At 45.3% G+C, this 24,150-nt stretch overlaps 1 protein-coding gene across 1 annotated transcript in view; it reads left to right on the top strand.

Moving 5' to 3' along the window:
- OCA2 (OCA2 melanosomal transmembrane protein) overlaps positions 1–24,150 on the top strand; it is a 153,899-nt gene that overhangs the window by 86,835 nt on the left and 42,914 nt on the right. Inside the window, exons 16-19 of the mRNA XM_035115521.2 lie at positions 1,472–1,619; positions 2,713–2,770; positions 4,279–4,387; positions 20,117–20,244. Coding sequence (XP_034971412.1) covers positions 1,472–1,619; positions 2,713–2,770; positions 4,279–4,387; positions 20,117–20,244 — 443 coding nt within the window. The remainder of the gene's footprint in view (positions 1–1,471; positions 1,620–2,712; positions 2,771–4,278; positions 4,388–20,116; positions 20,245–24,150) is intronic.

The raw sequence follows: 24,150 nt of genomic DNA, 5'->3' as shown, positions 1-24,150 counted from the left end.
CATAAAAAAAAAATCCATCCCTGTTTTAGAACATGTCTGAAAATTCTCTGCAATAGGTGGAGAACACATTGAAGGGCTTCATGCCAGACAAGTTAATATGACAAGGTGCTTTGAAGGCGGAAAGCTTGAAAAATCACTGGGAGAATATATGCAGACTGTTTATAAAAGACCTTATCTATCACAGCATCTAACATAAATAAATATAATTGGCCACATTTTTTATATATAAAAAGGGTCCATTTATGTACTATTGGATAGTTTTGCAGATTCTAACAGTGCAATACTATACATGTCTATCCAGAAGTTATTCTCACTTGAATAACTTGAATAACAGTGGGACTTGCTTTCAGCATCATAAAAGTCGTAGCTGAGGCATTTTTTAAATAAAAAAATACACACAACCCAAGTCTATTGCTTATATGCGACCTTATTATATTGACAATGGCATTATATTTGATTAACCAAGGATAGATCTGTGTTAGACTAAACTGCACATTAATCTTTTATACATTGGAATGATCAGGTGCTGGGAGAAAGACAAGGATTTAAATGTTGAATAAGATTTCGGAGTCTCAGTGCTCTTTTGGTAAAGTAATTACACAAGTTGACATAGCTAAGAATAATGGTTCCATGAATATTTAACCTATCTGAGATTAAGAATTAAGTATACCTATCAGCAAAATGCCTGTCAGAGCATATTAGTGCTGAAAACGCTCGAAACCATAGTTGAGCGCCGCCTCTTCCAGCTTCAAAAGTTTCCTAGATGTACATTTGAATTTCGGTACATGTGATCCCCAGTGTTTGGCAACTGAGTGCAGAACACCCTTATAAAATGGTTTATAGACATAGTGGGAAAGGACAGCCTGTATTTCTCCTATGTCTGAAAGGTGCTGCAAACCTCTAGGCAATCAACTACTCTGTACTGGATGAACTGGCCTCTGCCCTGCCGCTTGATATCTAACTCCAAAGCCTTGGTTGTGTAATATATTATTGACATATATTATTGATATAACCGTTTGCGTTCACACGGGGAAGTAAGAAGGCAAGACACAAGGGCTGGGTGAATTCAGCCACATTTTTAAAACTTAACATAAGGTCTTCGGAAGGGAACTTAGGTGTAGGATAGTAAATTGCACATAACAAACTGGGCGAGCTAACCCTATCAAGGGGAAGAGGCAATGTGTCACCTACAACTTCCTCTCAGACCCACCCTTTCAGGTGAGTAGGGAGGTCTTACTGCTTCACCCGGCCTCCTCTGCTAAGTGCAACTCTGGATCACACCCCTGATGTATAAATCTTTCAATGAACCGATGTTAGCCACTATACAATTTTGCTTTAGAAGCTTCACTTTTTGACCCAGGATACTGTTTTTGTGTGTGTGTGCGCGCGCGTGCCATCAGCTATTTTGGTGTGATTTAATATGTTGTGTCTTCACTTTCAGCTAAATAATTATATTCCCCCCCCCCCACAGAGCTGAAACATGAAATCCACGTTTGGAGACTGACAGCACAGAGGATCAACCCTGCCAGCAGAGAAGAAACAGCTGTAAAGTGCCTCCTAATGCAAAAAGTTCTCACTCTGGAGATTTTGCTGAGGAAAATGCTGAAAACATTCCACAGGTAGGGCCCATGACACTTAATGCGACATTTTACAAAAGGTCACTGAGCTCATGGGAGGTCATGCTGTAAGGGGAAGAGAGTATAGAGAACCTCCCCCTCTCATCAGAAGCAGCTCCTCCCCAAGCAGCGATGGCAGCGAGGACGCTGAGGAGACCAGTCAGGAAATGGGGAGAGAGGGCCAGGGCTCTGGCAGCATGGGAGAGCCCCTGCTACACAGGAGGGAGGAAGAGAGAGGGGGGGGAAAGGGGGGAGAAGGAAAACATGGAGCGTAGACCCTTTCCTCCAGTTCCGGAATTACGCAGGAGAAGGAGGGGAAGGAGGTTTGCTGTCCCAAGACTCTTATGTTGGAGGAAGTCACGGGGCGGTTCAGTGCCGGATTCTGCATCGGGATGAGCAGACATGCTTTTACACACCTGTCTCACTGTAAATAGACTGCACTTATAAAAACTGTTTAAAAACCGTTATGCGGAACGTCGTTACTCTAGAGTAGTCGCAAGAACCCCTGGACACATGCATAGCAACGTGGTTTAGACACTTGCATATAAGAAAAAGTAAGGCTTTTTCACGATCTCCCCTTCCTCTGTTTTCTCCTTTGCCAAAGATTAGATTGTAATTTCCCCGGGGAGGAGACCTGTCCCCTTGTACTTTGTGAAGTGCCATGCACATTGACGGCACTAAATACATAAAGTATCATTATTTAGTGATAATGGTGATGATGAAAATCATTACCATGCTTTGATTATTTTTTTTTAATTAGTTGCAAATTGGCAACATTACCACTTTTAAGCAAATCTCATTTCTGTTATGCTTTGCTTGTATAATTTAAGAATACACAGATTTTCGAAGACCAGGTTAAGTCTCCATTGAGGGCTCCCTCTCTCTCTTTGGAAGAAAACAGATGGAGTTAACAGACCCTGGAAACTTCACATTACAACTCCCTTTGTAACAAAATGATCTAGGGCTGAGCACTAATAAAGAGACTCAGATTAATTTTGATATGATTTTGCTAAGCATAAGTGGGTACAGAATTGCAACTGTAGTTCTACAAGAGCTCTCCCATCCATATGAATCTCCCTGTGGATTTTTATTTCAGACAAATCTCACAAGAAGATAAAAATTGGGAGACAAATATCCAGGAGCTCCAAAAAAAGGTACGGTAATGTATTGCTTTCATATCATTGCAAAACATTGCCCACTATATTCTATTACATTCATTTTACTGTAACACTGTGTGCCTTTCAGTGCACAAACTGCTCTGCAGTTCATAACTTCCAAACAACTGGTTTTATGTACTTTAGGTTGGACTTCATGTATGAAGCCAGATAGGAACATAAATCTTCTGTTTGAAAATCTACCATGATCCTCCGCTTTCAGGGTTTAGAAGTATCGCCATATAGAAATTAAAATGTGAACTTTTGACTTGTGCCTTACAGAAAAACCAAATGTCACAGAACAAAGATGACTTGGAACAGTACTTAAACTACCTTGGCTTGATAAAGGGTTCCTCCAGACTACCAGTATTTTCCTGGAGGGATGCAAGTGCATACCTAGGTTGATTGATGTGCCTGGGTGAAACAAATCCACTATAAAAAAAGGAAACTGACTTTTTATGGTTTGGAAAGTAATGCAAGAGGCAAACGCAGCCGGCTTATATCTACAAGTGATGGACTGGAGTGAAGACTTCGGCACTCTGGTCTGCTGCTCCAGCTCCACCCACCCACCTGCCCCTGATTGGGAAGTTCAGATATTTGGTTTAGGCCGGCTATCTTGCCATGCACAGCAGTTGACCAGGGATGGATATAATAGCTGGCCACGAGCATAGTCTTTCACCTGCCAGGGGGGACTAGGGAAAGCCCTGTGACAGGCCGCAACTGCCTGTCCAGGTAAGCGGTCATTGGCAGGAAAACTTACAAACACTTTGCAAGAAAATCAGGTTGGATGCTGATTGTTGTATAACCTCCCCACAAACTAATCAGAATAAATGTTCAATGAAGAGTGAACATCATACGGTATGTACGCAGCCAAAGTCTACACTGTACAGTGTTTAGGTGTAGGATAGCCATATGTGAGTTTGTGAGTTTCACACTGTTTCCTAGACAAGAAGTTGGAAACTGTAATGAGTGAAGTGATCTTGAGAATGGGATGAAATAGTAAGGGCTATAAAGAAACAGAAAAAGACTGATGCTAAGAACAGAGCCCGTTGGGGCACCCAATCCGAGCCTATCAAGGTATCAAGTATTTATGGTGGAAATTGCATTCCAGCCTCACTGCTCCCGTTATAAGAAGAAACAAATTTAATAAACACGTTTACTTCCAGGCCCTGTAACTGATAAGACATAAAGCTTCCTTTTATTTGTGTAACTAAGATGAAACTGCACCTTAGGGTCGCTGCATCTGCCTCCGTACTGTTCCTTAGACTGTAAACAGTATTGTTCTGAAAAACGTGTTAACATTTGTGGAAACAAGACACAGTTCCTTTCTAAATTTAAGATATTGTTTCACACCTCAGGCATTTCCTCTCTCATTTTAATGGATTCGACCGTATTGTTGCTAAAAACTGTATTTCAAATAATATATATTTAAAGCATGCTGATGCTGATATATCTGAAGGGTGCTTCTTCTTGTTGATATGGTTTCTGTATTTTCTCCTTTCCAACAGCACAGAATAACAGACAAGGTGCTTCTCATCAAATGCCTGACTGTTTTGGGAGTTGTTATCCTCATGTTCTTTCTCAATTCGTTTGTTCCAGGGATTCACCTGGATCTTGGTAAGCTCAGCTCCTCTTCTTTCATTGTTGGGGATAGAAAAAGCTGCATTTGAACATGGAGTGTGAAATATACTCGGAGTCAAGAGTGAATTTCATGCTCTTTATTCAGCTCATAGTCATCAAGGAGGAGAAGAGAAGACGAATGGCTCTTTTCCCAAAACCATCTGCTTATATACATTATTTACACAATGGGCCTTGCGTGATTGGCTACTTCAGGGCTACACCTGTGGGCCAATTATATTGTGGATTGACTTTTGCCTGCAGCCTGATTGGCTGCTCCTACAGGCCAATCAGGTAGCAGATTCACTTCTGCCAGCCGCCTGATTGGCTGCTCCAGCAGGCCAATCAGGTTGCGGATTCACTTCCACCTGGAGTTGGATTGGGTAGCTCCCGCTGAATCTGAATCCTATTGTTCTAGGATTCAGCTCAGTACATAACACCCCTCCCCTCTAAGTTCCAGTCCTGCCCGGGAAGTTGCATTCGTAGTCCCCAAGGTCTGCTGGCCGCCTCCGTGTGCGTTGTGGCCTGGGGTGTTCCTTGGTCAGGGGTTCTGGTTCTGGCTCGTGTTCCGAGGCTGCTGGCTGTGCCGGGGCTGTCTGGTCTGGCGCCACTGAACCACTAGGTTGTAGCTCTGGTTCCGGTGTCCTTCCAGCCTCGGGGTGCCCCTCTGTGCCTACTGCTTCTGCTTCCTCTGCCCACCCCTCTCGCTCTACAGGCCTCACTGCCCTGCTGTCCCCTTGGGACCCCTCTGTCCCGCTCTCCTCCCGGGTTCCTCCTGGGAATCGTCGCCGTATCTGGTCGCAGTGGCGGCGCCAACATTGCCCCCCTTCCGTTAGTACCTCGTACGACACGGGACCGGTCACCTTGGTGACTGTGGCGGGTACCCATGCTGGGCCTGCCCCAAAATTCTTTGCATACACTGGGTCCTGGGCCACAAATGTCCGGGGGTTCCTGCCTTTCCCCACCACTACCTCATCCTGAGCTCTGTCGGGGTGAAGTCGGTCCAGTCTAGTTGCAAGGCGCCGGCCCATTAGTAATTCAGCTGGGCTCCGGCCCGTCGTTGTGCTTGGGGTGCTGTGCTGTGCTAGAAGAAATGCGGCAAGGCGGTATTCCCAGTCCCCTTGTGTCATGCGGCGGAGGCTGTCCTTGGTGGTCCGCACCATGCGCTCCGCTTGGCCATTGGTGGCAGGGTGGAATGGTGCTGAGCGGATGTGGCGGATGGCGTTCTGCGCTGTGAAGGTCTGGAACTCCTCTGACGTGAATGCGGTTCCATTGTCCGAGACGAGGGTGTCAGGGAGCCCGTGGGTCGCAAACAGCTTACGTAGTACCCGGATGGCTGCCGCCGTAGAAGTGGATGGTACCAGTGCGACCTCCAGCCATTTGGTGTAGGAATCCACCACTATGAAGAATGTTTTTCCCTGGAAGGGGCCAGCGAAGTCCACGTGCAAGCGTGACCATGGATGTCGGGCGGACTCCCAGGGCTGGACTGGGGCCCTTGGGGGATCCGGGCGGGATTCTTGGCAGGTCTGGCAGTGTTGGACCCAGGCCTCTATCTCTCTGTCAATCCCCGGCCACCACACATAACTCCTGGCAAGGGCCTTCATCCTCACTACCCCTGGGTGTGTCTCGTGTAGGGCTGTGAGGACCCTTTTGCGGAGGGGCTGGGGAACAACAACCCTGCTTCCCCATAACAGGCACCCCTTGTGGGCCGACAGTTCATGTTTGCGGTTTGTGTAGCCAGCGAATTCTGGCCCGGGGCTGCTGCTGGGCCATCCTCGCCACACCCAGTCCAGGACCCGGGAGATGACCCTATCTTTTGTGGAATGGTGCGCAACTTCTTGTGCCTGAATGGGTCGGTCGGGAAGCAGCTCCAGGGTCATAACCTCTTGCGCAGGCGCTGGGTCGGGGCCTGTTTCTGGTAGTGGTAGCCTGCTGAGTGCGTCTGCGTGGCCCATCGCCTTCCCAGGGCGGTGGATTAGTGCATACTGGTAGCCGGCAAGGAAAATTGACCACCTGAGGACACGTGGAGACAACACTTGGGGGGTCTGCTTCTCGGGGGCAAACAGGCCAAGCAACGGCTTGTGGTCAGTCACTATGGTAAAGGGCCGCCCGTACAAGAAATCATGGAATTTTTTTACGCCCTTCACGATTGCCAGACCCTCCTTGTCAATCTGTGAGTAGTTTCGTTCGGCTGCAGCAAGCGTCTGGGAGAAGTATGCCACCGGCACCTCTCTTCCATCCGGGAGTTGGTGTCCCAGGACAGCGCCGATGCCATAGGGAGAGGCGTCGCATGCCAGCACCACTGGCAGCCTCTCGTCGAGGTGTGCCAAGACCGAGTTCGAGACGAGCAAGTCCTTGACTGCCTGGAATGCGGCCCTTTGTCGCTGGCCCCACACCCAAGGGGCCCTTTTATCTAGGAGTCTGTGTAGGGGCTCCGCTACCGCTGCCTTATGGGGAAGGAAGGCATGGTAAAAGTTCAATAGTCCCAAGAATGACTGAAGTTCGGGCTTGCTCTTGGGCGCTGGGGCCTCACAAATGGCCCGTACCTTGTCACCGGTTGGATGGACCCCTTCTGCATCCACCTTAAATCCCAGAAAGTCCACCTGCGGCACTCCCAGTAAACACTTTTCCCGCTTCACCTTGAGGCCCGCCGTCTGGAAACGGTGCAGGACGGAGCGGAGGCGGTCCTCAAATTCCTCTGGTGTGGGCCCGGCGATCAGTACATCATCGAAGAAGGGGGTGACGCCAGGAATCCCTTTAAGGAGAGAGTCCATTAGATTCTGGAATATGCCTGGTGCCACGCTAACGCCAAATTGCAGCCGCTTTACTCTGAATGCCCCTCTGTGCGTCACAATCGTCTGAGCCTCTGCTGTGGCTTCGTCCACAGGCAACTGTTGATACGCTTGGGCCAAGTCCAGTTTGCCAAAGATTTTTGACCCAGCCAGGGTGGCGAGGACATGGCTGACCACTGGCACTGGGTATGCATGGGCCGTGAGAGCCTTGTTTATGGTGCATTTGTAGTCTGCACAGATGCGGACCGAACCGTTAGGCTTGACGGGTGTGACAATTGGAGTTTCCCAGGGGGCGTTGGGCACCGGCTCCAGCACTCCTTGCTCCACGAGCCGGTCCAATTCCTCGTCTATGCGGGGTTTCAGGGCGAACGGGACCCGGCGGGCCTTGTGCCTGATGGGTCGTACAGCGGGGTCTAGCTGTAGGGCAATGGGGGGTCCTGTATATCGTCCCAATGCCCCATCGAAAACCCCTGGAAACTCTTTGCATATGGCGTCCACGTCCACTTGTAAGCTAGTGCGGTTCACCCCGGTAACGGCTAGCCCCAGAGGTCCAAACCATGCCAGTCCCAGTAAGCTAACGTAGGGGCCCTTAACTACCAGCAAGTCCAATTGTTGCTTTCGCCCTCAATATTGCACCCTGAAGGTCCCCACCCCCATTGTAGGGACCTTACGTTTCTGGAAGTCCCGGAGGGTGAATGGGGCCGGCCTTAGTTTGGGACCCCCATTAGGGCACAGTTCCCTTAATGTTCGGGCCGAGATTATGGATAGAGTTGAACCCGTGTCCAGCTCCATGCGGCATGGGGCTCCCTCTATCTGTACCTCTATATAAATTTTCTCTGTGCTGGGATGGGGCAACTGGAATACCTGGTAGTCCGTGATCTCCGTCGAGTTGCCTTGGTGCATGGTGCCGTGTGACCTGGGGCTCCTGGGTCGGTCATCTGATGCTTGTCGACGGGTGAGTCGAGCCCGACACACCCGGGCGATGTGTCCCAATTTTCTGCACTGCCTGCACTCTGCGTTGCGGAAACGACAGGTCCTCCTCTCGTGGTTCTCCCCGCAGCTTGCACAGTTCCCTCCTTCTCGTCGAGGCTGCTGTGGTGTGTGTGCTGCTTGAGTGCGCCGCTGTACTCGGTGTACTTCCTCCCTGTCAGATTCGGATTCGTCGGTGAGGTCTTCGTGGTAGACCCTCGGTTGGGATGGCGGGGCCGGTCGTGCCTCTTGCGTTGACCTCTCGGCGGCTTCGGTTGCCAGGGCTTCCTCCAGAGCAATCTGGAACGTGAGGTCTTTTTTGGTGTAGAGGCATCGTTGCAACATCTCGTCCCTCAGGCCACCGACGAGGCGGTCACGAAGCATGTTCTCCAATTCTGAGAAGTTGCATAACCGGGCGGCTTGGCGGAGGGAGGTCACAAACCCAGTTATGGTTTCCCCCGGGGCTTGCCGCTTTGCGTAGAAGGCATTTCGGCAAGCTACCACCGAGGGCTGTGGTGAGAAGTGCTCCTTCAGCCGTTCCATTATTGTTTTGTAAGAGACGGTAGCGACATCTCTAGGTGCAAGGAGAGCCCGGGCGATTTCAAACGTCTCCTCTCCACAGACGCTGAAGAATGTCGCCCTCTTCATGGCATCGTTGGTGACTTCTTTCGCTTGCAGGAGGAAGTTGAAACGGGCGGCGTACCCTTCCCAGTCTCCTGATGCTGGTTTGAATGGCGAGAAGCTGCTGTCGGTTGCCATTCTGGGTTCCTTGGGTCCTGGAGCTGAAGCCTGGATGCACGGTGCGATGCAGCGGTGCAGCAGGTGGCGGTGCTGCGGTGCAGTGCGTGGTGGCGGTCAGCTCAGCAGGATCCCATCTTCGTCGCCAGTGAAATATACTCGGAGTCAAGAGTGAATTTCATGCTCTTTATTCAGCTCATAGTCATCAAGGAGGAGAAGAGAAGACGAATGGCTCTTTTCCCAAAACCATCTGCTTATATACATTATTTACACAATGGGCCTTGCGTGATTGGCTACTTCAGGGCTACACCTGTGGGCCAATTATATTGTGGATTGACTTTTGCCTGCAGCCTGATTGGCTGCTCCTACAGGCCAATCAGGTAGCAGATTCACTTCTGCCAGCCGCCTGATTGGCTGCTCCAGCAGGCCAATCAGGTTGCGGATTCACTTCCACCTGGAGTTGGATTGGGTAGCTCCCGCTGAATCTGAATCCTATTGTTCTAGGATTCAGCTCAGTACATAACAGTGTTTCATGCAGCTTTTTGCAGAGGTACTTAGACATCTTTACCATGCAGTCTAAAGGCCTGTACAGATATTTCAAATTTTTTTTTAACAATAATGGCATATTTGTAACTCTGCGCTCATGATGGCTTCCCTCCGGATACCTCCGCTTTTGTTGCTGGGAACTCAGAAAGTATACAATTGAAGACTGCTCATGAAATGCAAACCCCTTCCCAACAGTGCCATGTTGCTCCTTTAAAAGAGACCCCCCCCAAATGAGAGGGGCGTTGGGAAAATTAATAGAATCTGCAGTTCTATGAATGCTTAACCTGAATGTAAAGGTAAAGGGTAAAGGGGACCGACTCTGGGGTTGCGTGCTCATCTCGCATTATTGGCCAAGGGAGCCGGTGTATAGCTTCCAGGTCATGTGGCCAGCATGACAAAGCCTCTTCTGGCGAACCAGAGCAGCACACGGAAACGCCGTTTACCTTCCCGCTGTAGCGGTTCCTATTTATCTACTTGCACTTTGACGTGCTTTCGAACTGCTTGGTTGGCAGGAGCTGGGACCAAGCAACGGGAGCTCACCCCGTCGTGGGGATTCGAACTGCCGACCTTCTGATCAGCAAGCCCTAGGCTCAGTAGTTTAACCCACAGCGCCACCTGGGTCCCTGAATGAAAACCCCAGTACCTGAATGTAAACCCCAGTAATTAGTATGACTTCTACATTAACATGCAATAGCACTGGGTTTCAGGAATTTATATAGAATTTTAGAAGGTTTAAAGCGTTTCATGTACTAGATGCTTCATGGAAGATTGAGGAATGCATTGCCCAGTAACTTTCTGTCTTCTAAAAGTGGCAGGGGAGTGAAGACCCTAACCTTTCCCCATACGCTGCAGTGCCAACTCCAAGCTGCTATTAGCTGAAGTGTGGAAAACAAGCGGATTGAATAGTTGTCTGTATGTTTTCCTCTCTGTAGCTAATAGTAGCTTAGGGAGAAGGATTTGGATCAGGGCCATGGCACAGAATGAGTAGATGGGCTTAGACTCATCTCCCTATACAAGGGATCCAAGGGAGCTTCTGCCACTGCTTTTAGGAGAAGAACATTATATTGGGAGACACAAGTCTTTGGTCCGTTTTTCCTTGAAATCTTTCCAATGGAAAAGATTGTGGGCATCATGCCCCATGAAACAACACAGCCTATGTGTGAACTGATTATGATTATACAGCAGCATCCTAGGTAACAAAAGTATACGAAACTAATGGAAAACAAATATGCTGATATGCTGTCTAGCTGTGTATTCCTCTAATTCTGTGATCTATAGCAATAAGCACTTTGAGTAAAGACCTTCATTTAATACCAACTTTCTCCCCAGTGCCTTTGTTATCTTGCTTTTACATGGCTCAGACTGTTAAATTTTTTACTGCTTACAGGAACTGGGGGGATAATCAAACTTTGATCAATTATTTTCTTTTAGTGCAGCCAATACAACAAATCATTTGAATTTAAGAAGAAGTGGTTTAATGGCCTGAGAAGTACATGGGTGCCTGGGGAAACAGTGAAATGGAGGAGCCTGGAAAAGAATCATAATCTTGTTCAGGATTGGTGCCTTCCTCCAAAAGAAGTTCTGTGCACTTAGAAATACCTATGGGGTGGTTTTTTGTGTTTTTTTGTTCATGGGTGGGAAATCTCAGGCCAGGCAACAAATGTGGAGCTCAGGGCCTCTATATCTGGAACTCACCCTAGGCAACACCTCTCCCCAGGCCAGAGCCCTCCCTGGCCGACTGAAATGTGCCATTGAACTCTAATAATACCTCATGCTTGTGCCTGGAAGGAATATAGAAGGTTTTTTGTGTGAATGTGTACTACCCTACTGTATAAAGGTAAAACATACATTTGTTGCTCCACCCAATTTGGTTTGTAGAACCTACCCACCGCTGCCACATGCCCCTTGGCAGATAGTCCAGAAGGGAATGTGATATTTAGGCTGAAGAAGGTTCATTACCCCTGCTTTAACAAAATGGTCATTTTTTGCTCTGTCAAGTAGGTAATCAAGCCTGTGAGAATGTTGTAGGCCTTTGAGTTGCCTCACTCAATGCTCTTGTTAAACCACTGGGTGCTGTTGCACAAGGGTGAAACAGTCTAAGCATGTTCTGCAGTTTGATCTGTTAGAAGGCCTATTTCTCACTATTTTGGCAGGTGCCCTGGACATTCTTAAACAAGCACAGCTGGTGGGGGACGACGACAAATACCCTAAGGTTCATGACATTCCTTTTTGAAATCCATACAGATTTCTGGTTTCTGCATGCTAAGTTGGGCTAATTCTGTTGCTGAATTTCACATTTCCTAGCTCGGAAATCTGAATCTCAGCTGTTTATAAATATGTTTGATTCAAATATAAAGCCCAATGTCACGGCCCTGAAATCCAAACCAGAGAAGAACCCAAATCCTCATTGATCTTGCCTGTTAGGTTGTCTCCTAAAATGGAGCTTTGTATTTTGAAAATGGAAGCCACAGATGTAAAGGTCACTATTGGGTAGGCTCATCATAGAAGTCTCTCATAGTACTGATGGATGTTTACATAGTAGAGAACTGGATGGGAGGCTACAATAGCTTAGTTAAGGTCCATCTTCCTCCCAAATGGTTGATTAACATGTTGAGTATACCCTGTGAAAATATCTCACAGCAAATATCTCACAGCATTCTGGGTGTTCTGGGCAATTTTGGTTATTCATTAATGGCTATCTGGCATTAAGTGTGAACCAGCTGCGCAGTGACATGAGAGTATTGTTTCTGGTGCCGCTACTGTAGGTCTGGTCAGCACAATTTGTCACCCATCATGCTGAATGCAGTCCATTGGGGTTTGATAATCTGCCGAGTTTTCTGCCTGTCTTTGACTGTAAAAATAAGGAGGATGTGAATGACTTGTTATGTCTGACAAGCTACTCTTAGCTTGCTGTGTTGTGCGGACTGATTCTATATCATATGGATTGTTCCAGTTTCTCACTTTATTTGGCTGTTGCTGGGTTACTGAAAGTGACATGTTAACACATATCCCTTCCAGCTTGCAAACTGCCTACACTCAGTTTATCTTTGGCATTTGAAGTGTAATTTTAGGTCTGAACCATAACTCATACACATCATTAGAAATCTCTTCATCTCAGATGGCATACAACTAAATGTGTGGTCTTCACGGTTTAAAGTATTTTGTCTTGTCTTGATATAACTTGTAGTGATAAGGAAGTTATTTCTATAGTGTTTGATCTGTGATGGTTTGAGCTGGAGGTTTTGCACATGCAAATCATCGTGTAGTGTACAGAAATTACGAGATGGGTGTGCACATCTAAACTTATTGACAGTGGAAACAGAAGGGCATTTTTTAACCTATTATATGGGTTGTGCTGGAAGACAGTGGCAATGCAACTCTAGGCATGTTTACTCAGAAGTAAGCCCCACTGTGTTAAATAGGGTTTACTCTTAAAAAATTACAGCCTCAGAATTGTGGACTTGACATTCAGGTGGTAGAGTGACATGAATGATGGTGGAAAAGTAAGAATTCTTCAGAAATTTGCTCTTTGTGAATTCTGAAGGTAACATGTTGGCTACCACTGATGTACATAAGCATGTGTTTATAAACTGCCATTGGAACCTTTCTTATTTGGGTTGCATTTTAAATATGTGACTTCAGCACTGCAATATGTCTTTATTTTACTTAATCTGACATCCAATTCTTCAGCAAAATGCATTATTGCCAGAGCATTCAACTAGAATTTCATTGTACCACTCTGATTAGAAGCCCCCCTGTTTTATTGTTATTCCTTTTTGTAATTTGCATAATATGTAAGAATTTCTGGAAAAAAATACACCAGAGAAATTAACCACTCTAATTGCAAAGGGCAGCAACAGAACCCCCTCAGGCAGCACTCCCAGTTCCTTAAACGAATGACATTGGAATGCATTATGTAAATTGCCAGGGAAATTGCATCTTAAAACACAAACAAATGACACCTGAGAAAGTGGCAGGATTTGCACATGTAATTCCTCTTTATTTCTCTGTTTGTTGATGCTTAGGTAGTCAAGCAGGATTGCTGGCTTTAGCAGTGACTTCCATGCTTAAATGAATGAACATAACAGGCTGGTAGCTGAGTAGCCATGTGTGACCCTTGCCTGGAGTACTGTCTAGCAGTGATAAAATGTTTACATTACTCTGGGGTGTCTCATACGCTCAAACTGAAATTACTTCTGAAGTTTTAAAATGGGGTGTAGCGAGAGCTGTAGCAGTGCTTGTCTTGCTTAAAATTAGCTCCTTGCTAGAATTCATATTTTGTGATACTGTTTGTTACCTGCATTGAGCTGCTTGTAAGATAGAGAAGGATACAGTTATTTAAAAAATAAAAAATAAAAAAATCTGCTTGTGGCTGTGAATTCTCACCAGAAGCAGCACATAGGTGATTGGGGACAACTGCTCACCATCTCCTCTCCCTGCTGTGGGGAGAAATCCTGCAGCACTTTTCACATTTTTTTCAGGTTCCCTGAAAAAGATGGAAGAATCAGGACTGGTGCCTACCCTCCCCCTGCATATCACATGGTGCCAGGAACAGAACAAAAATCAAATGGAGGACCAGGACCTCTCTGCAAGCCCTGTCATGGATGGGGCACCCTGGTGGAAAACCTAAGACCACAATCCACGATGGCCCTACTCAGGAGACTTGCAGAATGATGGTGCCTGATGCCTCCTGACTAAACTCTTCTCCCAAGTTTTGCTACCCCTTGCAGCTCAATAGTAGAGATAGGAACATAGGGAACTGCCTTCTACTAAATAAAACCTGAACTTGGGACCTTCTATAAGCAAAGCAGATCCTCCACTGCTGAACTATGGCCCATCCTCAAATGGAAACAAAGTCTGAGCTGAAGATTGGTGGCATGTTCACTTGGCAGCATCATCCATCCTATTTCAGAGTCCTTCTTGGAAGGAGGCTGGGGGAACCCAGCCAGATAGGTGGGGTGCAGTTGTTGTTGTTGTTGTTGTTGTTGTTGTTGTTGTTGTTGTTGTTGTTGTTGTTGTCTTAAGTTTGGTGAGAATCAAGATCTCACTAAGGCACAAGAATGGCGTGGCAGCCAGACTGATTTCAAAACCTGGCCATTGTGACTTGGAAGCTGCTGGTGCTACAATCAGGTCCTGGTTTCTAGTCCTAATGACCTTCTGGAGAGCATCCCTTCCGTTTTGGCCTTGGCCCTGTAGGCTTATGACTCTTGATCAGGCATGCCCAAACTTCGGCCCTCCAGATGTTTTGGACTACAATTTCCATCTTCCCCGACCACTGGTCCTGTTAGCTAGGGATCATGGGAGTTGTAGGCCAAAACATCTGGAGGGCCGCAGTTTGGGGGTGCCTGCTCTTGATAATCCAGTTGGTGCTGCTGGACAGCTCCGCTGCTGTTCAGCTCTTCAGTCGTAAAAATAAAAAAATAAAAAACTTCCTGGCTGAGCTGATCTGCTTCCCTTGCCTAGATTGTAAGACTGAAACAGATCATGGAAATGGCAGCAATCTTTTGCTTTCTCCGGGGCTCCCTGGAAATGAGGGAGCATCATAACTTCCTGTTTTTAAAAGCACCTGTGCAGAGTAAAAAGATTACTATCATTCTCATTTTCTGTCTTCTGGCAGATTCAAACAAACAACTTTAATGACTTAATTGTGTGTATGCGCACGCACACACACAAACACGATAAGACCATTAAGGTTGTGATTTGAACCTGCATGTTACATGTAATTCCTTGATTCTTTGATATAAACCAGGCCTCTGGTTTAGAGCTTTGTGTAGCAGAATTATGTTCTCTGAAACTGGGATGGGAGCCATTAAGTCTAGATGAACCTTATTGCTAAATATACAGTAGAGTGAATGTGGCAGCTGATCTGGCCATTACCATCTGGTGTAAGAGGAAGGTGGCGGGGTTGTGTGGGAGCGAGAGCCAGAGCATTCATGTTACCCTCTTACTCCCTGAGCTATGTGAGGTTTTGTTGTACTGCCACAGGGTGAGCCAGTGTTGTGACTGCTGTCTCCACATGGCAAACTCAGCCTGGATCAGATTTTTTTTGCACTTGTTCTAACAGGCTCAGGCTCAGCTGAGTACAGAAATCCAATCTGTGATGAATTAGGCTCAAACTGGACATGATACTAAATGCGTCATTGGCAACCATCTCAGTTTTATTTTTATATAAAATTAATAACATATATGGGAGGCAATTTCATTGGGAGCACAGCACATAGAAAGGGGAGTTTTACCCCTCTCCTCCCCAGTCAACAACAACAACAAAATTCCCTAGCAAGAATTTTTGAAGAACAAGATCATCTATGTATAAAAATAAAATAAGAAAAAGACACCATACTGGTGAAATGGGAACAGACCTACTAGACCATCTGTTGAGGTAGATTTTCTTCTCTCTCTCTTTTTGCTTTTTAATCTTTTATGTTCAACATTATAACTGGTTTTCTCATTACCTTTTTCATGCGATAAGTTGATTGAGAAGTGTTGAGACTGTAAAAATGAAATTACGTGAAATAATTGATTTTAGAAAGTAAACAAAGAAATTCCCCAGTGCTCAAAAGAACAGCTTTCTCTTATCACATGCCATGAAAACAGGATTTGTTTTCATTCAGGGGAAAATGTTGCTCGAGTGAGGCACAAAGTAACTGCCCGGCCATATGAATGATTTTGAGACTTCGGCCTATCTCTGTGTGCTTGTGTGAGTGCTGGCAAACGAAGGATGCAAATGCAACACTGGGCATTTCCAGATCATTAGTTTACTGTGCTGAGGCCTACAGAATCTTTGGGTGATCAATGGCGGCATGGGGACTAATTGTGGCAGCTGGCCAACCCATCTGATTGTTTCCATTTAGACTTGACCAGAGTATAGCAAGGAAAGAAGCTATAGAACAGTGACTCCCACATCACACAAATGACACACAAATCAGGACCTTGGTCTGTATCACAGGGCAAATGTAAGGGGAAATCATGCTCTCCTTGGAACATCTAGTCCAGCAGTCACTTAACCTTGTATCCTGCTGACTCGAAGCATTCCCACAACGTGGTGGGCAATGGTGGGGCTGAGGAAAAGCTCAGTTAATGATGCCAGGACATGAAGTCCATCAGATGCACATTACAGATGTGAAGGAGAGAACTCATTGTGAGGCTGTTTACAGTGACAGGCCTCTGCTTCTTGTAACGAGTAGTTCTGCCCTAAGTTTTTGTTCTTCCTGGAACTCTCATGAGTTTGCTCAAAAGATCTGCTGTGTACCAATATGAGTTTTAGAACCATATTAAAGCCCGGTGCACTTAATGCTATCACTGTGCTCGCAGGCAGAAGCAATTACCATTTACAGTGAAGTGCTCATTATTGTAAGCACAATGAGGCAAAAATGGCAGTCACGATGGAGCAGGGTTAACTATCATTACACTGTGTTCTACACCTCACTGGCGCCTCTGAAAACCAGTCTAAATATATTTACTAAATAAGTTTGTGACCAGCCCTCTAATTGGCCCCAAGTTCCATGGAGAGGCATGAGCAAGAAGGATGATTCCGGAAGGAGTATTCACAGCAATTAATTCACATACCATTGAGAGTTTAGTGCCTTGTGAAAAGTTATTTCACAGACAAAGCCTATAGATGTGCTTCTGCTGGAGGTGATGACTATTATTATACCCCTGGATAGCATGGAAGAAAGCCTTATACTCTGTAAAAGATTAAAGAGTCTATATCACTTTTTACATAATGCTGTATATGGAAATAGGATATGAATACTGAATGAACCTGGGGGATTTTTTTTCTCTTTGGCAAAAAGCTCTAAGCTTCTTTAACCCATGTCAAACAGGCAGAATTGCTACAGGCTTTTACAGAATATTTGATGAAGATTTCCCCTATAGTAACTTCCCCAACTTTAAATAATTTATTTCAAACCACTTGCCAAACATTTTGGAGGGGGGGGGGGGAGCGGCATGCAGGCTGGCACAATCCTCTTTTTTATTATCGATCCATTACCTAAGCATCTTTTTTTTAAAATCACCTTGGACAGAACATTTGTGTTTAAAACTGCAGTGGTTTCTGAAGATGCAGGCATGCTTGGTTCAAACAGAAAGTTTCTGGCATCATTAAAAGGGCAGTTTAAAGAAATGTATGAAGGCCCAAATATTTTATAAGCAATGCACCCATATTTGTTATTGGGAATCATGGGCTAATATTCTGGACAGAAAGAGACAGTCATAAATTAGCTCTAGTCGTTGTCAGTAATCACTAGGATGGGTAGTTTACTTCCATGCATCTGCCTGAGAAGCTGATCCATCAAAGAGAGTGTGCACTGAAGATGCTGGGTCCCATCTCACCAAAGATGGCTCTGCGTCTTCTGTGAGTGGGAGTCTACCCTAGTCACATATAAAGCAGGCAGTGAGTTTGTGCCCCGTTGTAAGAGCAGGTGGTGTGGTGTGGTCTGTGTGCAGGGCCAGATTTAGGTTTGATGAGGCCGTAAGCTACTGAAGGTAATGGGGCCCTTTATATGTCCAGCTGTCCTTTGTCAACGACAAATTGTCACTGCTTTTTGTGTTGAATGTATGCTATATGGTAATTTATGGACCTAATAGGTATCGGAAGACATTTGCACATGTTGCCATGCAACCAGTCCATGCAGAATGTAGGCACCCTATATATAGGAATGAGCAAACCAGTGATATTTTAGGGAGCAGGCTAGCAGGCGGGGCCCATTACTTGCATCATAGGAGTCTGTTAGCTAGGGATGATGAGAGTTGTAGTCCCAAAACAGCTGGAGGGCAGAGTGTGGGGATGCCTGCTCTGTGACATCGCAGAGGATTCTGGAGTGCATCTCTTCATTTGAATACCAATTCACTGGCACTTGTAAAATATCGCTGCCCCAAGTGACCAGTTGCACTAATTTTTTTTTGCATTCAGATTATCCCTCCTAATAATCTAATTATTATCCGGCTATGTGTGCTTAGTGGTATATGAAGTACATTTTACAAGCTTTACTTTGCTACAAATGTCATTTAGGATTTTAACAGGTGGCACCATGAGCGCATATTTGATATTTTTCACAAAAAATAATTCATTTAAAGTTGTAAAGCTTTCTAACTATTTCAGACCCTCCCCCCCCCCTGGAGCTTTTCATATGAGCCAACCAAGAGTCACCATATTAAAGGAGGCAGGCTTTCATTATTAGTCATCTTGAAAGACTGCAGCTGTTCCCACAATCTTTTGTTTACCCTTTATTTGAATTTTGATGTTCCTTGCTTGCACAGTCCTTGTTTAGACATTTTCCTTCATAAATTCAGCATTGACATTGATATCTTCAGAAACCTTTTTTTTTTCTGGGTAAGAAAACCACAACATATTAAAAATACAAAAGTCTCAAAAGCGCACTTGCTATTTCTGTTACCTATTTATTTCCTCTGAGACTGCACAGTATATGGAAACTCCCTGTGGAGGAGGTATTTTAGAATTTCACATAAAGCACAACATAATAAATGTTGCTAGAATTCCTCTTTTCTTGACACTCATCGGAAACTGTCACTGAAACTTATATACCAGTTCCATAAAAATGAATACTGGCAACAGCCACAGAGTGCCATGCACTACCACAATGTTTTCCAGCATGTGGTGGAATCCGCTTGGTAACTGGTCTGTGTGGGAGGAATCCCAAAGGACTATGAATGCAACCCCTTACTCTCCTCAGGATGGGATATTTATGATAAGGAAATGTTGTGTTTCCCCCAGAAACCGAAGACAGCACAGTTTTAAATGGGCAACGCAAATTGTGCGATGTATATATATTGCCTTTCGCTTTTATATCCAGCTGGGTGTAAACTTGCAATTATCAAATGAAGTTAGTGCTGTATATTAAAGACAGCTGTCTTATTGTAGAGCTTCCTCCAGGGGCTTCAGCACAGCTGGAAACTATATTTGTGAACCAAACCTTTTATGAAAGATAAGGGATTGGATTGAACGGTGTTGCTTAGCGGATGGTAAGGCTTCCGCCTGTGAATTGGGGAGGGAAGCCATTTTCATTCAACCCCCTTCCCACCTGTAGCTCCACCCCTATATATCTGTACTGGAGGGTCTCCAGAACAAATTTAGGGGAGCATAGGAGGCTGGAGGTGGGAGGAGGAATTACTGACAACAGCTTCTGGTCCTCTGTTCTGTTGATGGAAGTCTTACTGTTGACTGACACTGTGGAATGCATCCCTGTGCCTTCTTTGTAGATGCAGAATACACCAAGTCAATCTATTGGCTCTGCCAGCTGGAGAATCATAGTTATGGTCAAATATGAGCCTCTTTATTCAAGTGCAGCCCTCATAGGTGTTCGGTTTTGGTTCACAGCCAGAGACATTGGATATCGGGTTAAATACAAGAGTAGGACAAGTTTAAGGTTGCTGCCAGTTTCCTGGTTCCCTTGCCTCCGATAGGCAGCTATTCAACAGGATTAGTATGGAGATGCAGAGATGGGAGAAGTTCCATTTGTTGAATTATTGCTAGATGTGAAAGAGCCCTGACAATTAACCAAAACAATTGTAGCAAACTGCTTCTGAGTATGTGCTACTGCACAACATAAACATGCTTTAATACACCCACAAATAAAATTAAGAATTGCCTCTTGAAGAAATTCAGGTAAATGGTTGAAAGTCAATAAGGCTGTATTCATGCTGTTTCTCCCCTCCTTTTATGCAGGGTGGATTGCTATGCTGGGAGCAATATGGCTTCTCGTGTTAGCCAACATTCAGGATTTTGAGATGATTCTGAGTAGAGTGGAATGGGCAACACTCCTTTTCTTTGCAGCACTGTTTGTTTTAATGGAGGTAAGAAGAAGAGTTACAAATAAAATAAAATAAAATCCCTGTAAGTTTTGATGCCTTGAAGTAGATGGTAGAATAACAGAGGAAATCTTTGCACACTCACACAGGAGAGGAGATTGCAATAGGCCGTTCCTTTGAAATTGAAGAGGCGTGTATGCTGCAGCACTCTGGTTAAGATGAGATTCTAGATTTCATTGTATATGCAACTTCAGTGCCTATTACTATGACAAGTGGAATATGTGTGGAAGGAAGTCTTGTGTACCCATCCATTGGGTCCCAGTCAGTGTAGCCCTTACTGTTACCCTTTAGCCCAGGAGTGAAAAAGAAAGCTTTGACCACCCTCGCAATGTTACCATTACTATTCCTTAGAAGGGAATGGCAACCATTCATTTGCATTGCAGAAAGTAACCGGATGAAGTCAGTGACATGGTAAAGCAAGGCCAAGGCTTTGCTTTTGCTGCTTCTCATTAATCCATTGCTTTGAAATGACAGAGACATGAATGCTACAGGTCTCTTTTGTTAACATGAGTTTCTAGATTCCATTGTATATGCTACTTAAATGCCGATTGTTATCACAAGTGGAACGTGTGTGGGCAGAGGGTTTGTATATTGCAGATTGCTATGCACCGGTGCCTCATTCTTCATCAGAAGTGAAATACCAGCCATTCATTTATACTGTAGAGAGTAAATGGGTGCAGTCAGGGACAGTGGCAGAGCAAGCCGATTGGGCGCCTGGGGTGGCATGCGTGCCCTGTGCCCAGGGGCAGGGCCAGCCGCCCACAGGGGTGGGGGCAGCCTTCCACGGGTCAGGGCGGGACACTCCTCAGGGCCTCCGAGGAGTCTGCCTGCCTCCTCCCACTCAGCCGCCCTACAGCTGAGGGGGAGGCGGTGGGCGGACCGTTTGGGGCAGCGCGGAGCCTGCGGGTGCTCAAGCCACCGCGCCACTCCTAGGAGAGGCACATGGCTCAGGCAAGCTGCAGGCCCTGCGGTGAGTGCCCCCCCCACCATTTTGTCACCCCCCTCAGTGGTGACACCCGGGGCAGCCCACCACTGCACCCCCTTCCTCCACCCCTAGTCAGGGATCCACTAAGGTAGGGCTAAGGCTTTCTTTGCTTCTGGTAAATCAAGTGTCTGGGATAGGTTACCTCCCTCTGCCACCTGTGTGCCAGATTGCATACCATTGATTTTGAATTCGGTGGAAGCCACTGAGAAAAAAAGGAAGCCTTCACCTGCATATTTATCTTTGTTTTCTTTCTTGGTGCCATAGAATCTGGGTTTTAAGAACCCGAGAGAAAAAGAGAAATCATGTTGTAAATACCTTTCAGGAAGGGAGGAAGGTGTATGGAGGGACACATTGTACAAATGCCAGAATCTTTGTCACTGAGTGCCAGCATGTGCTTTACTGCAACACGTTTGCTTAACCACAGTGCACTGTTTTCATGGAGAAAGTAGAGGAGGATAGATAGGACAGAACTGAGACAGAGGCTACATCTTTTCCAAGTGACCTCAACTGTTTGTTATCCATGGCCTACGTGTCATGTTCACTCATGTTTCTACTGTATGGATGCATGGACCAAGGGACCATTTTGTTTCCCCAAATTCTGAAACGGGGCCTGAATAGAACTGTGCTCAGTGCATACCTTGTGTGTGTGTGTGTGTGTTCGTGAGACCTTAGCAAGTGTAGTAGCTCTGATGTACACACAAAACATATGCAAGATTCCTTGTTGAACAGAAACAGAGATTCCTCGTTGTGCATGTGGAACTGTCATCTCCACTGAAGTGACTAGAGAAGTCTCAATTGGCCACAGCTGCATATGTCGTTCTGAAGACCACACATCCAGTTGCGGCATAAAGGAGTTTGCAGCATATCACTGTCTCCGGATAAAATGATGGTGACCCTTAAAAGGAGTCTATACCCTTTAGTGTCATCAACCTAAGTTAGACTGCAGGATAATGTCTGTTCAGGCTTGAAAGAGCAATTTCTTCACAGTAGATTTACCAGTTTCAGGAAATATTATTTGCACAATCATATAGCCAGCTTGCGAAACAGAGCTCAGAGACAATGCAGGACATTGGCTATAGATGTTTAGTAGAAATAGAAACTTTTCCTGTGCTTGCCAGTGTTCCATTCCTATGTCTCCAATGAGAAAAAATTTAATTAAAACCGGCAAGGGTGAAGCATTTTTCAGGGGGAGCAGTTAACCACTCTGCTGATTCTCACCTTTAAGAGTCATTGATTACCTAGACTGGTGTTAGGAGAGCAGCACAGGGCTACGAATTCAGTATTTTCCTTGCAGTGTCTAGTTCTATCCTTGAGAAATAAGTTGGTTCAAGGAGACGGAATCAGTATGTGTGTCTATACAACTCCAGCAGGTGGAGTATATTAGGGCTGTGTGCTTCCCCCAGAAATATTATTCAGGACCCAATCCATGTTTTGAAATGAAATTCAAAGTGACTTACAAAAATGAACTTGAAAAACTAGTATAAAAACAAGTATAAAACAACCTAAAATTGACAAGTAAGAGAGAGAGATATAAAAACAAATTCAGCTGCACCACACCCTACCCAAAGATAAAAGACTAGAGAGATGCTACTGCATCTTATTCTTGCAGGGGTGACAGCATGAGAAAGCCAATTTAGAGTGCTTTCCTCCATTGTTCTTGAATCATCTTTGAATCTGGATATGACCTTCAACCCTAATTTTTATCTAGGAATTTTGAAGATGGAACCTTGAGAGTCTATATTACCAGCTAAGCCACACTAATGGCTTTTAGCTGATTTTTTTTTTGGCAGACATTCTCTGTAGGTCTGACGCTTATGGCGCTCAGTTGTGACTTATGGTGGTGTTTTCAGTGCCATTCCTCACTGAGTATTCAGCCCTTGACTTAACAGTGAAACAGAGAAAGGAAGTTCAACAGGTTTGAGCTACTGGGAATTAAGGTTATTTTGGTGGTTCTGTCAGAGGCATCTGTACTATATACTCCTCCTGTCTTTTATGACACTGCAAACATGATGTTTGCTCTTTATTTTATGTGCTTTTGGTTTACCCACTAGAGCAGTTAATGCTTGAAACAAGCAGACAGTTGAATGTGTACTGTGCCTTGGAAACTTGAGGAGAATGCACTTTCTGATTCACATTTAGGTGGTGGCTTGGGTGTGCTACTGTTCCACCTGTATTTGCTGCAGTAAACCTGTAGCCATGATTCTATAAGCAGGAGATGCATATCACCATAGACTTGGTGGACATGTGTCATAGAAACACCTGTGAACCCAGTCTGCCATATAAAGTCTAAAGCATGATTCCGCTGTTATTTCCAACATAGGCAACAGCTGGAAAGAGCATACATGTTAATTCCCATTGAATACTTGATGATGATGATGATACCCCACCCATCTGGCTGAGTTTCCTTAGCTACTCTGAGTGGCTTACAGCATATCCAAAAACATCATGAAAACATCAAGCATTAAAAACTTCCCGATACAGGGCTGCCTGAAAACACTGGGTGCATGTTATTGCAGCAGATTCACAGCAGTGTATTCAAAATGGACGACCCCCTTAACAAACAAACAAACAAACATTCAAAACACCATTGTTTGGGTGCCTGAGATATCAAAAAATGGTAAAGAACATTCTGACTGAGGATGAAAGAAGAGTCAGTAATAGAACGTTTCAAGTTGATGGAGCTGTCTCGAGGGATGCGGAAAGTTCTTTTGTTTAGAAGAGGATGATATTTGAGATTTGTGAGGGTCTGCATTTCAAATACTAATTCCAAAAAAGTAACTAGTTACCGGTATATTCTTTTTTTTTTTGCTACAGACCACTAGCTACCTTTACAGATGTAAAAGCTTTGGCACAACTGCTGAGCTACACAACTGGGATTACTTGAAACAACTATGATGCCTGAAACC

This window comes from Zootoca vivipara, chromosome 4, assembly GCF_963506605.1.
Source record: "Zootoca vivipara chromosome 4, rZooViv1.1, whole genome shotgun sequence".
NCBI classification, from domain to species: Eukaryota; Metazoa; Chordata; class Lepidosauria; order Squamata; family Lacertidae; genus Zootoca; species Zootoca vivipara.
The sequence above is the reverse complement of the archived record's forward strand: the minus strand, read 5'-3'. Positions and strand labels throughout refer to the sequence as shown.